General features: G+C 40.1%; 2 protein-coding genes across 6 annotated transcripts in view; both read left to right on the top strand.

Moving 5' to 3' along the window:
- The first annotated feature begins 3,313 nt into the window (after positions 1–3,313).
- Positions 3,314–8,262, top strand: mogat3a (monoacylglycerol O-acyltransferase 3a). The gene is made up of 7 exons (XM_057319671.1): positions 3,314–3,708; positions 4,873–5,051; positions 5,136–5,340; positions 6,010–6,184; positions 6,428–6,627; positions 7,607–7,686; positions 7,782–8,262. The coding sequence occupies exons 1-7, from the start codon at positions 3,597–3,599 to the stop codon at positions 7,854–7,856; spliced, it is 1,026 nt and encodes a 341-aa protein (XP_057175654.1). The 5' UTR covers positions 3,314–3,596; the 3' UTR covers positions 7,857–8,262.
- Positions 8,263–9,148: 886 nt separating this feature from the next.
- zgc:153012 (uncharacterized protein LOC777626 homolog) overlaps positions 9,149–12,798 on the top strand; it is a 13,417-nt gene continuing 9,767 nt past the window's right edge. The window contains exons 1-2 of one of the 5 annotated variants that reach the window (XM_057319668.1): positions 9,149–9,511; positions 12,612–12,798. The exon at positions 12,612–12,798 is cut by the window's right edge and continues 642 nt beyond it. In XM_057319668.1, coding sequence (XP_057175651.1) covers positions 12,712–12,798 — 87 coding nt within the window. In that variant the 5' untranslated portion in view covers positions 9,149–9,511; positions 12,612–12,711. Of the gene's footprint in view, positions 10,236–10,333; positions 10,352–12,611 lie in introns of those variants that run through there. The other 4 variants (XM_057319666.1, XM_057319665.1, XM_057319664.1 and 1 more) reach the window with 4 other exon arrangements.

Below are 12,798 nucleotides of genomic sequence, written 5' to 3'. Positions count from 1 at the left end.
TTCAAATGCTATTAGATTATTAATGATAATCTTAAACTATAATTTATTTTATTATTAAGTTTATTTATTTTATTTAGCCTTGTTGTGCAAGTTCTCTGGAGCTTGTGCAGAGGCAGCAGCTTTTGCCAGAGGGGAACTGGAATCCCCTGGTTGGGCCTGGGTTCTCCTGAGGTTTTTTTTCTCGATTAGAGTTTTGGGTTCCTCGCCACCGTTTGCATACTGTTTTTGCACTATCTGCCTGACCGGGGGGGCTGCTTTAGAATTTTAAAGTTTTACTTAATTAATATTGCATATAGGAATTTATAGTCTGTTATATTTGACCTGTGCTTCTCTCTCCTTTATCTTAAATGTGTGCTCTCACTGAGCCTGTGTGTGTACGTGCGTGTGCGTGCATGTCTGTGTGTGTGTGCGCGTACTTGTCTGTGTACGTGTGTGTGTGCGTGCGCGTCCGTGTGTGTGTGTCTATGTCTATGTGTGTTAGTACGTGTGCATATTGTGTGTGTGGAGTGTCTCTATGTGGGTGTGTCTGTCTTCTGTGTTTTCACCTTTTTCTTGTTTTTACAGGTACAACTTTAATTGTTTTGCAGTCAATATGTCTCATGTACAGCTGCTTTGTAACAATGAAAATTGCAAAAAGCGATATATAAATAAAGTTGAGTTGAGTTGTTGTCTACTGTGAACCACACTGATGACGTAACGAGGAAGGCATGCCCAGACCCGTTATACACGCCCCAATCTGTTGACTCCGCCCCCACGTCAAATCAGGGCCATAAAGCCAAACGCACAATAAAGTGAAGCGCAAAGGAAAAACCGAGTCGCAAAAGCACTGGTGGCTGAAACGCAGAATTAAAGGGGCGGTGCAAATGAATTAGTAGGTACTGCAAAGGAAAAGATGTGTTGCAAAATCATTGCTGCTAAAGGTTTTCTTTGGGAAAAAAATATTTTATCTCTCAGTACTTAAAGGCGCAGTTATTGAAAATCAGTGGCCACTAGCTTTGTATTATAGTTTTGCAATGAATCTCTGAGTCATTTGCCCACCCCTCCCTTTCGAATTACGACGGTGGCCGCAACAGTAAAAAAAGATGTCGTCTACTGAGACTGCGGATAGCAGTGATACAAGCAGGTAAGGCAATATATTAACGTAATTAATCATTTAACATGTATTCTATTGCGAAAGTTACTGTTACAATTCTATAATTAGATATATTTCTTGCGTGCTATCTAGTACACGCTGAGAGTAGTGAAGTAACTAGAGTTAGCTAATCATAAATAGCAATGCTGTTCAAAGCGTTTGATCTGACAGCGACATAGGCAGTTAGGTGTAAGTTAGTAGACGTTTGTCTCCCCCTTTGTAAAGTCAGGAACAACCGGAGTACGTACCGCAGGGACTGAAATACATTATTATTCGGAGGTTATATGGCCATTTGTATAAAATGCTAACGTTACCGTTTCAACAAAACAGTTGTTTGGTAAACATTGAAAAAGTGGAAACATTGAAAATGTTGAATTATCTTACCAGTCTAGCAGAAAACAGGCAACTTCAGCGTCGCCTTGAAAACATTTGTCTTTCAACAGTGCCTTCCATCTGGTAATAGATACACCGATGTTTATCCTGGATTTCTGCCGCCGTTTGTCTCTAATTCGTCTGGCAGCATCACGTTTGCGCTTCTCTTGTGCACAATACGCATGGTCCTCCATTTTATCAAAACTTCTAAGACAGAACAATCAGTTGCTTCAGCTAGACGACGACTTCTCCTCCTCCTCTCCGTACTACGACTTACTACTTTGTGCGTCTTCAACTCAGTGATGACGCAAGCTGCGTCTAAAAACACACACGAAGACCAACATATACGAAATGCGCTCTGTAGAGCTGTTTGTCCGTTAGAGCTTACTGTACAAAACATGGCTGCGCAACATAACAAATTCTATGTAGATAGGCCCGCTCCCTATGTAGATACAACTGGTTTATTCTAAGGTAATAAAGACATAACTTTTCATTACGTAAGGTTTTTATACACATCTAAAGACACAGTTTTGTATGTTATATTGCATTTCTGTTAATAGATCATACAAAACATCCCGCACTGTACCTTTAATTTTCTTTTTGCAAAACTTTCTTTTTGTTTGCAAAACGTATTTTTTTCTCTCAATACCTAAGTTTTATTTCGTAATTCATTATTTTGGTTTGCAGTTGTATTTTTTTTCTCAATTTTTATTTTGCAAAACTTATTTTTTGTTTGCAAATCTTTTTTTTTGCAAATATATGTGACCCTACTTTGACTCCATACTACACGGGTTTTTTTTTGTTGGTATATACAGTATATATATATTTTGTTTTTAGCACACCTGTGTCTGGGGAAAATAAAACCGCTTCTTTTTAAGGAGATAAAAATCAAAGTTTATGTTTGCTTTGTATGTGTTATCCTTTAAATGTTTTTTGATAGATCCTCATTTGTAAATATAGTTACAAAGCAGACAACTTTATTAACAGCATTATAAATCAACTTAACAGTTTGTGAATGAGAAATTGTGCACTAGATTAATTTGACAATGTCAAGTGTTACATGCGAAATCAAAGCCACGCAGCTGTATAGACAAAAAAACGTTAAAAAACACAATGTTACAATGAGAAGAATCAAGAACACATTAAAATGTCCGGTACATAAACAAATGTGTTAAACATCCTAATGTAGTATTTAGATGTAATAAAATAAATTAAATAGTAGACCACACAAGAGACAGACATTCTCTTGCAATGACTTTTCCCCCACTTGAGCAACAGACAGTTTGTGAAGATTGCAGGTCACTGACGTCATTAGGAAACAGCACAATATTAAGAACAAAAGTCAATATCAAATATATTTACACTTACACATTATACCATACATTCAATACATTCATGTATTTTCTCAGTTTGTGTGTGTTTCCTGGAATCAAACCAACGACCTTCGTGTTGTTTGCGCAATGCTCTGCCACTTGATCTACAGAAACACTTTTATTAAGTATCTAAAAAACATAAAATATAAAAACGATCAATATAAATAATAAATAAATATATCAGATGAATGTTTTACATGCCATGTTTATGTAAAGCCTAAGAAACTAGAAACATTTGTGATACATTTAACATTATTCAACCAGGTTTTTTTTATTCAAACATTTTTTTATTCAACACCTTTTGTGATGGCGCGCGCCCTCTGCCGTGACCGTCAGCGTAGCGCGATGCATTAGCGCGCACGCGCAGAGCCGTGTGTCATCTGAGCGTTCTCATTCGCCGAGAGCTGGAGGGCCTGGCCTTTGACGTCACCGTATATTTTCGAGCTGTGAGCTCGCGGAGACACGCGGAACGAAGAGGCGCGGCGGAGCAACGACTTTAAAACGAGGTTGTTTTTTTAAGATTAAACTTACATCGATATTTACCCGCTGACGAAATAGAGAAACACAGTTCATGTGAAGAGACGGAGACTTTCAACACTTTTGAAAGTTGACAGAAGATTTACACCGAGTTGTTTGTGTGATTGTCACAGTGTGTGTATGAGCGTCAGTGTGTATGTATGTATGAGGGAGTAAGTGAGTGAGTTTGTGTGTATGTATGTATGTATGTATGTGCAGAGATGAAGATAGAGTTTGCACCTCTGCATGTTCCTCTGCGCAGGCGTCTGCAGACAGCTGCAGTCGTGCAGTGGGTCTTCAGCTTCTTGGCTCTGGGTGAGTGTCAACCCGGTTACCGTCACCAGGCTTCTATCAATCAGACATGACTATCATTTGTAAATGAAGAGTTTGGTTCCAAAATGAGATAGCTCCGTTTTAAAAATGTTTCAAAAATCATGTTTTTATTATGTTGTCATTGTTTTTTATTGTGTTAGCTGTATTTTTTGAGTTATTATGGCTTAAATCAAAACAAACCAACTGCAGTTTGATTGATATTAATTGGAACGCACAAAAAAATACATGATCTTTGATTTATTTTTTAAACGGAGTTCTCTCATTTTGGAACCAAACTCTTCAAATACTCTTGTTTGTTCTGTTTGTGTGTCAGAACTGAATTAACATGTCAGCCCTGTTACTCTGTGGCCAACAAGTGATTATTGAAAGGTGCGTCTAATATAATACACGTGTAGTGTTGAGCGGTGGTTGAAGTCTGATTATTATTATTGACTGTCAACCCCGTTGCCCTTTTGAAAGCACCCAAATATACAGCCGCGGGAAAAACGAAGAGACCATTGCAAATGTTCATTTCACATCAGCATTTCTAGATGTATTGTGGTCATTTCAGTCCAGTGTCTGTTGAATTTCGACGAAATCAAACCTCAGGAGTGACATAAAGTCATCACACAGCAACGTGAGTGAAAGACTGACAGCATGTCTGTGAGAAAGATCCAGGTTATCACATAACAAAATACTTTTTGAACTTTTCCTAAATGCATGACTGTTGTGTTGCTTAAAAGTGAATCTGAACTTGTTTTCAGCATTTGAGGTCTGAAAAACGAGAAAAGTTTTTATTTAAAATATTGTTAGTAGTTCACAGAATGAATCGAAAATCATAATTTTCCTAAACACACACCAAGAAATAGTACATTTTAAAATCAGAAAAACGGTCTATGAACCGGTGTCTTAATATTTTCCTCCTTTGAAATCATTGATTGTGATCGTACATTGAGCATTGATGTGTTGTCAGGTGACTTCTGTGTTCCGTCTGGCGTTATGAAATGATTTCAGTGGAGTCAGCTGGTACGGGGTGAATGGAGAGATTTACCCGCTCGGGTTCACTGTGTGTGCGAGCGATGTGGGTCACAGTTGAAGCCCTTAAACTGGTTCCAGTGTGTGTCTGATGCACAGAGAACTATAAACTGTGTCTCTCTCTGTCTCTAGCTCAGGTCTGCCTGGCTGCGTTTGTCCTCTTGTGCCTCAGTGATTGGTGGATTGTGGGAGTGCTGTATGCTGGTTGGCTGTACCTGGACAGGGACACGCCCTTATGTGGAGGTCGGAGGTCACAGTGGGTCAGAAGTTGGAGCGTGTGGACGTATTTCAGAGATTATTTCCCCATCACAGTGAGAATTTCAGTATTTCTTCATTCAGTGGTGTCTTAACATGCTTCATGAAGACTCATTTCTTCTTCTCTCGTGTCTCTCTAGCTGATAAAAACCGTGGACTTGGATCCGTGTCATAATTATCTGTTTGGCTTTCATCCTCACGGCGTGCTGGTGGCAGGGGGATTTGGCAGCTTCTGCACGCAAGCGTCCGGATTCTCGCAGATGTTCCCCGGCCTCACGCCGTATCTGCTCATGCTTCCCTTCTGGTTCAGAGTTCCGTTCTTCAGAGATTACATCATGTGTGGAGGTGTGTCCGAGAAACACAAAACATACATGTGTAACACATACATCATGTAAAAACAGACGGACTCAGAACCCCTTTAAATTAAGAAATCCTTCAGTGACGAGACGACTAAAGTTTCTGTCAGCTGGGTCCTAATGTCTCCATCATCAGATCAGAAGTGTGGCAACACCTTCATGATTCTTGAGACAATCTGCGGTAGTTTAAGCCACTCGTGAAGAAAATTCTGTCAGGATGTAGTCAAAAGTAAGTTAAAGTAGATGTACAGGTCAGTTGTTCCACGTTTAGTGTTAAAGCCGTAAATGGTTGTGAAATCGAATATGTTTCCTCCTGACACGCTAAAGCAAAACATAGAAAGAAAAGTTGAACTTTTTTTGTGAAACAGTAATGTGTGTGTGTGTTAGAGACAGTGTTACCTACTTGGTTCTAATTCAGACATTTGCACACCACAGTTTCACAATGTCCTATTACACAACATGAATAAACACAAAGGACACGCACACACACACACACTGTCATTGACCAGAGGTGCATTTATCAGCAGAATGAATGTTTGTTTTAAAAAGATTCCGTCATAAATAAACCAATACATTGACAGTCTTGTTGATTGTGTGTCTGTTTCTATTGTGTGTGTTGTCAGTGTTTGACCCTTGACCTTCTCTGTCTGACCTGCAGGGTTGGTGTCGAGCGAGAAGGCCAGTGCCAGTTACCTGTTGAGTCGTCCGGGCGGGGGTCACGCGGCGGTGGTGGCGGTGGGCGGCGCTCCGGAATCTCTGGACGCACGGCCCGGAGCCTTAACCCTTCAGCTGCTGCAGAGGAAAGGCTTCATCAAACTGGCTCTCAAACACGGGTATGACCTCACGGCTTCATCCTTTATAATATGATCGATCTGAGAGATTCAACTATCTTGTGTTTGATCCAAAATGATACCGTAGTGTTGTTCCGTCTTGTTCATACGTCAAAACCGATAGATGTAACTGTCCTGCAGAAATTCAGATCCTACGATCTACCAAATATCACTGTAAGATTATGTGATTGTAACTAAATTCTTGTTATGGACAAGAAACATGTCGGGCTCCTGTTGTGCTTTTAGAGCGTGGTTGGTTCCTGTCTTCTCATTTGGAGAGAACGAGCTCTTCGATCAGATGGAGAATCCCGCTGGCTCCACCCTAAGACGCCTTCAGGACCGCCTCCAGAGGACCATGGGTGTGGCCTTGCCTCTCTTTCACGCCAGAGGTGTTTTCCAGTACAGTTTTGGTCTTCTTCCATACAGGAAACCCATATACACCGTGGGTACGTACGCACGCACACATAAAAACACACACACACCAGAAAACTCTATTCTGGATGTTTTTGCTTGTTGAGTGATTAATCAGAAAAATAACATGAATTGTTTTAGCTTTTTACATTTCTCTCTTTCTTAAATTGTCTCTCTCTCTCTCTGTCTCTCTCTCTCTCTGTCTCTCTCTCTCTCTCTCGCTCCTCGTCTCGTCTCTCTTCTCTTCCGGTCTGTCTCTCTCTCGCTGTTCTCTCTCTCCCCTCTCTCTCTCCCCTGTCTCCCCCTATCTCCCTCTCTCCTCTGTCTCCTCTCCTGTCTCTCTCTTCTCTCTGCTCTCTTCTCTCTCTCGTCTTCTGCTCTCTCCTCTCTCTCTCCTCTTCTCTCTCTCTCTCGTCGTCTCTCTCTCTCTTCTCTCTTCTCCTCTCTCTCTCTCTCTCTCTTCCTCTCTCTCTCTTCTCTCTCTCTCTCTCTGTCTCTCTCTCTCTCTCTCTCTCTCTCTCTTCTCTCTCTCTCTCTCTCTCCTTCTCTCTCTCTGTCTCTCTCTCTCTCTCTCTCTCTCTCTCTCTCTCTCTCTCTCTCTCTCTCTGTCACCTTCTCTTCCTTCTGCCTCTCTCCTCTCTCTCTCTCTCTCTCTTCCCTCTCTCTCTCGCTCTTCTCTTCTACTTCTCTCTCTCTCTCTCTCTTCACTTCTCTCTCTCTGCCTTTCCTCTCTCTCTTCTCTCTCTCTACCTTCTCTCTCTCCGCTTTCTCTCTCTCTTACCTTCTCTCTCTCTTCTTCTCTCTTTCCTCGTCTCTCTCTCCTCTCTCCTCTCTCTCTTCCTCTCTCTTACTTCCTCTCTCTGCCTCTTCCTCTCGTCTCTCTCTCTTACTCTCTCTCTCTCTCTCCTCTCCTCTCTCCTCTCCTCTCTCTCTCTTCTCTCTCTCTGTCTCTGTCTCTGTCTCTCTCTCTCTCTCTCTCTCTCTCTCTCTCTCTCTCTCTCTCTGTCTCTGTAGTTGGACGTCCCATCCCTGTAGTTCAGAATTCCTGTCCCAGTAAAGAGGACATTGACACTCTTCACACTCTTTATATGGAGGTGAGTGAAGCAGTTGTCAAACAAGCACAAACAGTTATGTCAGATGTCAATGATCACGATATATATCGTTTGAGTATTTGTTTTTGTTTGTTCAGGGTCTGATGCAGTTGTTTGAGGAAAATAAAAAACACTACGGCATTCCAGAAGACAAACAACTCAAATTCATCTGAACTGTGTGTGTGTGTGTGTGTGTGTGCGTGTGTGTGTGTGTGTGTGTGTGTGTTCGTTCGTTCGTTCGTTACAGTGTAATCAGCATGTTTATGTTTATTGAATAATTTGTGCTCACAGGATCTGAGGTTATGCTACTGTAGTGTACAACCAGAGAGTAACTTTCACATTCAGATGTCATTCCTATGAAATCTTTTTATTTTCAGTCAGATGTGTTTTGAAATGTGGTCTTAATAATGTTTGTTTTAATGCATTGGGCTTTGCAGTGAATGATGCTTTGAATGATGATCAGCTGTAATAGGATTTCATTGATGTATTTACCTTGGACCATTTAAATCTGTGTCCAGAAATGGGAATAGGAAAATAGGAATATCAGAATAGGAAAATAAACTGGAAATTTGTTTACAATTGTTTGTGTGACATTTTCTTTTGCATTTAAAGTCCCAGCGAACCGGAAGTTGCGATCGTTTTTACTTCCGTATTTTGACACATTTCCGAGTGAAAAGACATTTCAAAGGATAATTTGGTGGGCGTGGCTTGCGTTGTTCACTGCGAATTGATTGGATGTTGAAAAACAGCCATTGCATTTTGAAATGAAACTGGCAGCAGACTGACGGTTGACGGGGAGGAGTTAAGGGATGCTCCGCCCAAGCTAATTTACATCATTTGAGATGGATAGTCATTTCAGGGTGGAAGTGCGTTTTCATATTTTAACTGAAGATTATGCGGGCACATGAATTTTACAAAGAAAATGACCCACATTGATAAACTATTTACAATAAACGCTGCAATGTTTCATGAAAGAATAATAATTGTTATTTTTAATTTCACTGGGACTTTAAAGTGGGTAATAGTCCCACATTAAAAATACTGCAGTATACTTAAACTGTATAGTATACTATAGTGTAATAAAGTAATTAATACACTTTCATGTACATACCCCTATTTTGTAGTATCTACGAATTTGACAAACAATAAAATATACTACAGTGTTTTTCATTAGGTTTATGTTTGGAAATGGTCGATAGGAGGCAGTGTGAACCAGTGTTTTAGAATCAAATGTTTCAGTCTTGCTCGCTGAAGATATTTTAGTTTAAATTGTTTACCAGTACGAATATTGTTTGTTATTTTAAAGAGTTTACTGCTCTCGTGTTTGATTCATGTTTTCATTGACGAGAAATTCCAGATTTGGTCGTCTGTCTCATGAATAATAACAAGTTCTCGTAGCCCGTACAGTCACGCCTCCTCATTAATATTCACGAGTCCTTGACCATAGTAGAATTAGGACGTAGAGCGGAGGCGGAACTTCCGGGTGATGGAAAGTTGTCAACAGTTTCGCTGAGGAGAAATAATCTTTAAATCTTAGTTGATAATTGTCACTTTACTGTAAATCCGTTGAGAAACAGCTCAAGGGAACCGATCCTGTGGGTTTTCAGCGATGAGCTGAACTGATGTTTCGGGAACTGGGAGTTTTCTGAAGAGATTTTCTGGTTTGCACATTATTGGGGTGGAGAGAGTTGCGCGTGCTGGACTTGATGCAAACTGATTCCGATCAATCAGATGGAGAATAAACAGACCGTTCACTGTAAATCAAATCACTCCCGGATTTCTTAAAATTACATTTCAGGAATATTCTCGCCTCCTCCGGTGGTTCTAGGTGTGGACGTGACCTGCACTGTATTTGTGTGTGTTAAAGTTCACTAATCTCTGACTAATTCATCTTGACTTTCGTTGGATTCGGACTCTGGACCCGCTTGACATTTCAATCCGGATCCATAAATCTGTTGTTTCACTGTTCTTTGGAGACATAACAGCCCTGATGGGTGTGATGCGGGTGTTAATGTCAGGTTTAGATTCAAGGTGTTGCGCAACGCGTGTCTTTCTGCGCGCACTCATGCGGGTATTTGCTTGAGGTGATAGATAGGCGCGCGTCCGCTGCGCGACCGTGACGTCATCGTAGCGGCGTGAGAATCTTGATGCTGGATACGACGACACGATTTTCGGGTGTGCTTGCTTGGACTCAGTGAACCCAAATCTAACATGAAAGCATTGTGGAGATCACTACACTGTTAATGTATACTAGTATTCTGTAGTATTACCTCCAAGAGTGAATTTATACGTGAAGTAAATGCAGTTGTACGCTGTAATATTTATAATGGTGGCGTTAAAAAGCACTATAGTCTTTTTATCTGTGACGTTTACTACAGTTTACTATAAAATGCTACAACATTAATTTATACTTGTCTGCTTGATCCAGTTTTAATCTCAGATGAAATATGAATCCAGTTTTAATATGAATGTAGCCAGGACTGTAATTTCAGACATTCTGATTGTTCCAGACAGTCTTGAGTCTTGACTTCATTCAGGATTTTACACAGACGGTAGTAGAACTAATACTTAACTTTTTGTTTTTATAGCTGCCAAATTCGTCCTGCACACCCAAAATAATCCCATGAGACGTTCAGTTGCAGGAGTTAATTTAGACATGTCTCGTGAGGTCAGATGTGTTCATCTTAAAATGGCGTTCAGTGTCTCTCAAGAGGAGATTTAAGGCTAAAATACACTACAAGACTTTTGCTGAGATTTTGCCCAGATTTCAGTCTGGACTTGTTGCAGAAGGTCTGTGCCAGTCTGCAGATTTGATCAGTTAGTGTGTTTCTATGTGAAACTTTCAAAAAGCCTGCAAGTGTGTGATGACTAGGTTAAAAAAATCTGTTCAGATTTTAAAGAGTACATAACTAGGTATTTTTAAGGTCCTACTTTGGTTTATGGAGTGTCCAACAACAAGTTTATGTACATAGAAGGTGTAAAAACACTATTATTTCGTAATAATAGGCAGTTATTCTTACCTTACTTCTTGACTGACTCTCAAATGATTCGTTACGCGATTCATACGTCTAATCCCCTCCTTTCCACTAGCCTAGTCTGCTGTGATTGGTCAGATGGTCTAGTCTGCTGTGATTGGTCTACCCCTCACGAGGCTCGCGAGCTATAGTGTTTGGGGGAGAAGAGTGAAGTTTTCATGGGCAGTCCTAGCAAAACGTAGGCGGGTACTATATGTAGTGTAGGGGTTGCACGACTACTGATTTTTGCTAGTCGATTTCTTATTAAAACAATACTCGAATTACTATACTACTGGCTTATACACCGTAAATGAAAATACATATATACAATTCGTGTCAACAAGAGTTTATTAAAGACCATAGCCTAATGCAACAATTTCTTAATATACGTGAATTGTAAAAACACTATATTTGTAACATGACATACATTAATTATATTTGTAATGTACAGAAAGTAACAGCTACGCAATATTGTAATTTTGACATTCACGTCGTATTTTTTTTGCAAATATATGTGCATGCATACTGTATTTATAAAACTAATTAAAACATTAGTAAAACAGTTAAAACATGAATACATTTTATTTCAAATTTAACAAGTTTCTTAAGGTACTAACAATATGTAAACAAAAATAATCTTACTTCAACCAGTTTGAAAAAGACAAAATAACATAGCCTAGTTATTGTCAACAAGCGTTAACAAATTAATAGCCTAGCCTAATGCAACAAATATGTTACATGCGTGAATTGTAAAAACATTATAATTATAACATGTAAAATATATGTAACATACAGAAAGCCGCAGAAAGTGCAATTAGAAGCGTTGCAATCATAACATTCACGTATTTCCAAACTACGTATTTCTGCATGCATACTCACTGAATTCATAATACTAATTAAAACATTAGTAAAACAGTTAAAACATGAGTACATTTAATTTAATAAGTTTCCAACAGTAATAACAAGAACAAATTGGCGGTTGGCAAAGCGACTAAGGGGCTGTGTCCACCGAGGCATTTACGCCTGTGGCCGGTGTGTTTTTTCAATTGTTTTCAACGGTAACGCCGCGCTTTTAAAAAAAGCCATCAGTTGACATTTTTTTCTGCTCCGCGCTGGTGCTATGCGTTTTTCCCACAATCAGCGCCGCCGTTCGACTTGGTGCCCAGAGTTGAAAAACGCTCAACTTTTGGCAGAACGCTGCGTTTGCAGCGGGCGTTTTCTGCCAAACTCCTGCCGTTTTCAGCCGTGTAAATGCACCTCGGTGGACACAGCCCCTTAATATGCATAACCGCCAACGACTGGACTGGACTGGAGTGTGGATCATGGTCTTTGCATTTGCAGAACAAAGACAAAACAATTAATTAATTTCTGGTCAATGCAGGCGCGAATAGTCGATTGCTTTCTACAGCGCCGACTAGTGGTTGAAGCAGTCGACCACTCGACTACTCGACTAGTCTATGCAAGCCCTAATGTAGTGACGTAAATCCGCTGCGGTTTGCGAATCGCACTAGGGACGACTCGTTTGCGTGATTCAGAATCGACTCCCTTTTATCCAAGTCAATAACTTTGTTATTCATTCACCTCCAATTTACAACTTGGCAGACTGCTTACATTCACACACGGCAACATTACACACGGCATGAAATGTCATTTTCATCATCTCATGTTATGTACTCTTTAAAAGTCTTGTAGTGTATTCCAGCCATTACACAACCACACTGACTGCAGCCAGATACAATGACATTAATATATCATCTGATTTTACTTTGGAATTTTAAATGTTTTTTCTTACATAACTGTGTGTTCACTTTAAGGTGATTCTCTGAAACAAACTCTAGTAAAATCTCCCTCTTTCTGTGTCTCATTACTTTGTAAAGGTTATAATGCGAGTTTTCTGCTGTGTTTCTCTCACAGATTTCTCTGTCTCTGCTGTAATCATAATGAATTTTGGCGTCCGGACGTAACGTCACACAGACAGAAGCACTTGAACAGACGTGCCTGCGTTCCGTGCACGATGAGCGGAGGAAAGAAACGGAGCGGTTTTCAAATAACCAGCGTGACGTCAGACTATAATCAGGGTTCTTCCGAGAACCTTTCACCT

Source organism: Triplophysa rosa, linkage group LG21 (genome assembly GCF_024868665.1).
Source record: "Triplophysa rosa linkage group LG21, Trosa_1v2, whole genome shotgun sequence".
NCBI lineage: Eukaryota > Metazoa > Chordata > Actinopteri > Cypriniformes > Nemacheilidae > Triplophysa > Triplophysa rosa.
The sequence above is the reverse complement of the archived record's forward strand: the minus strand, read 5'-3'. Positions and strand labels throughout refer to the sequence as shown.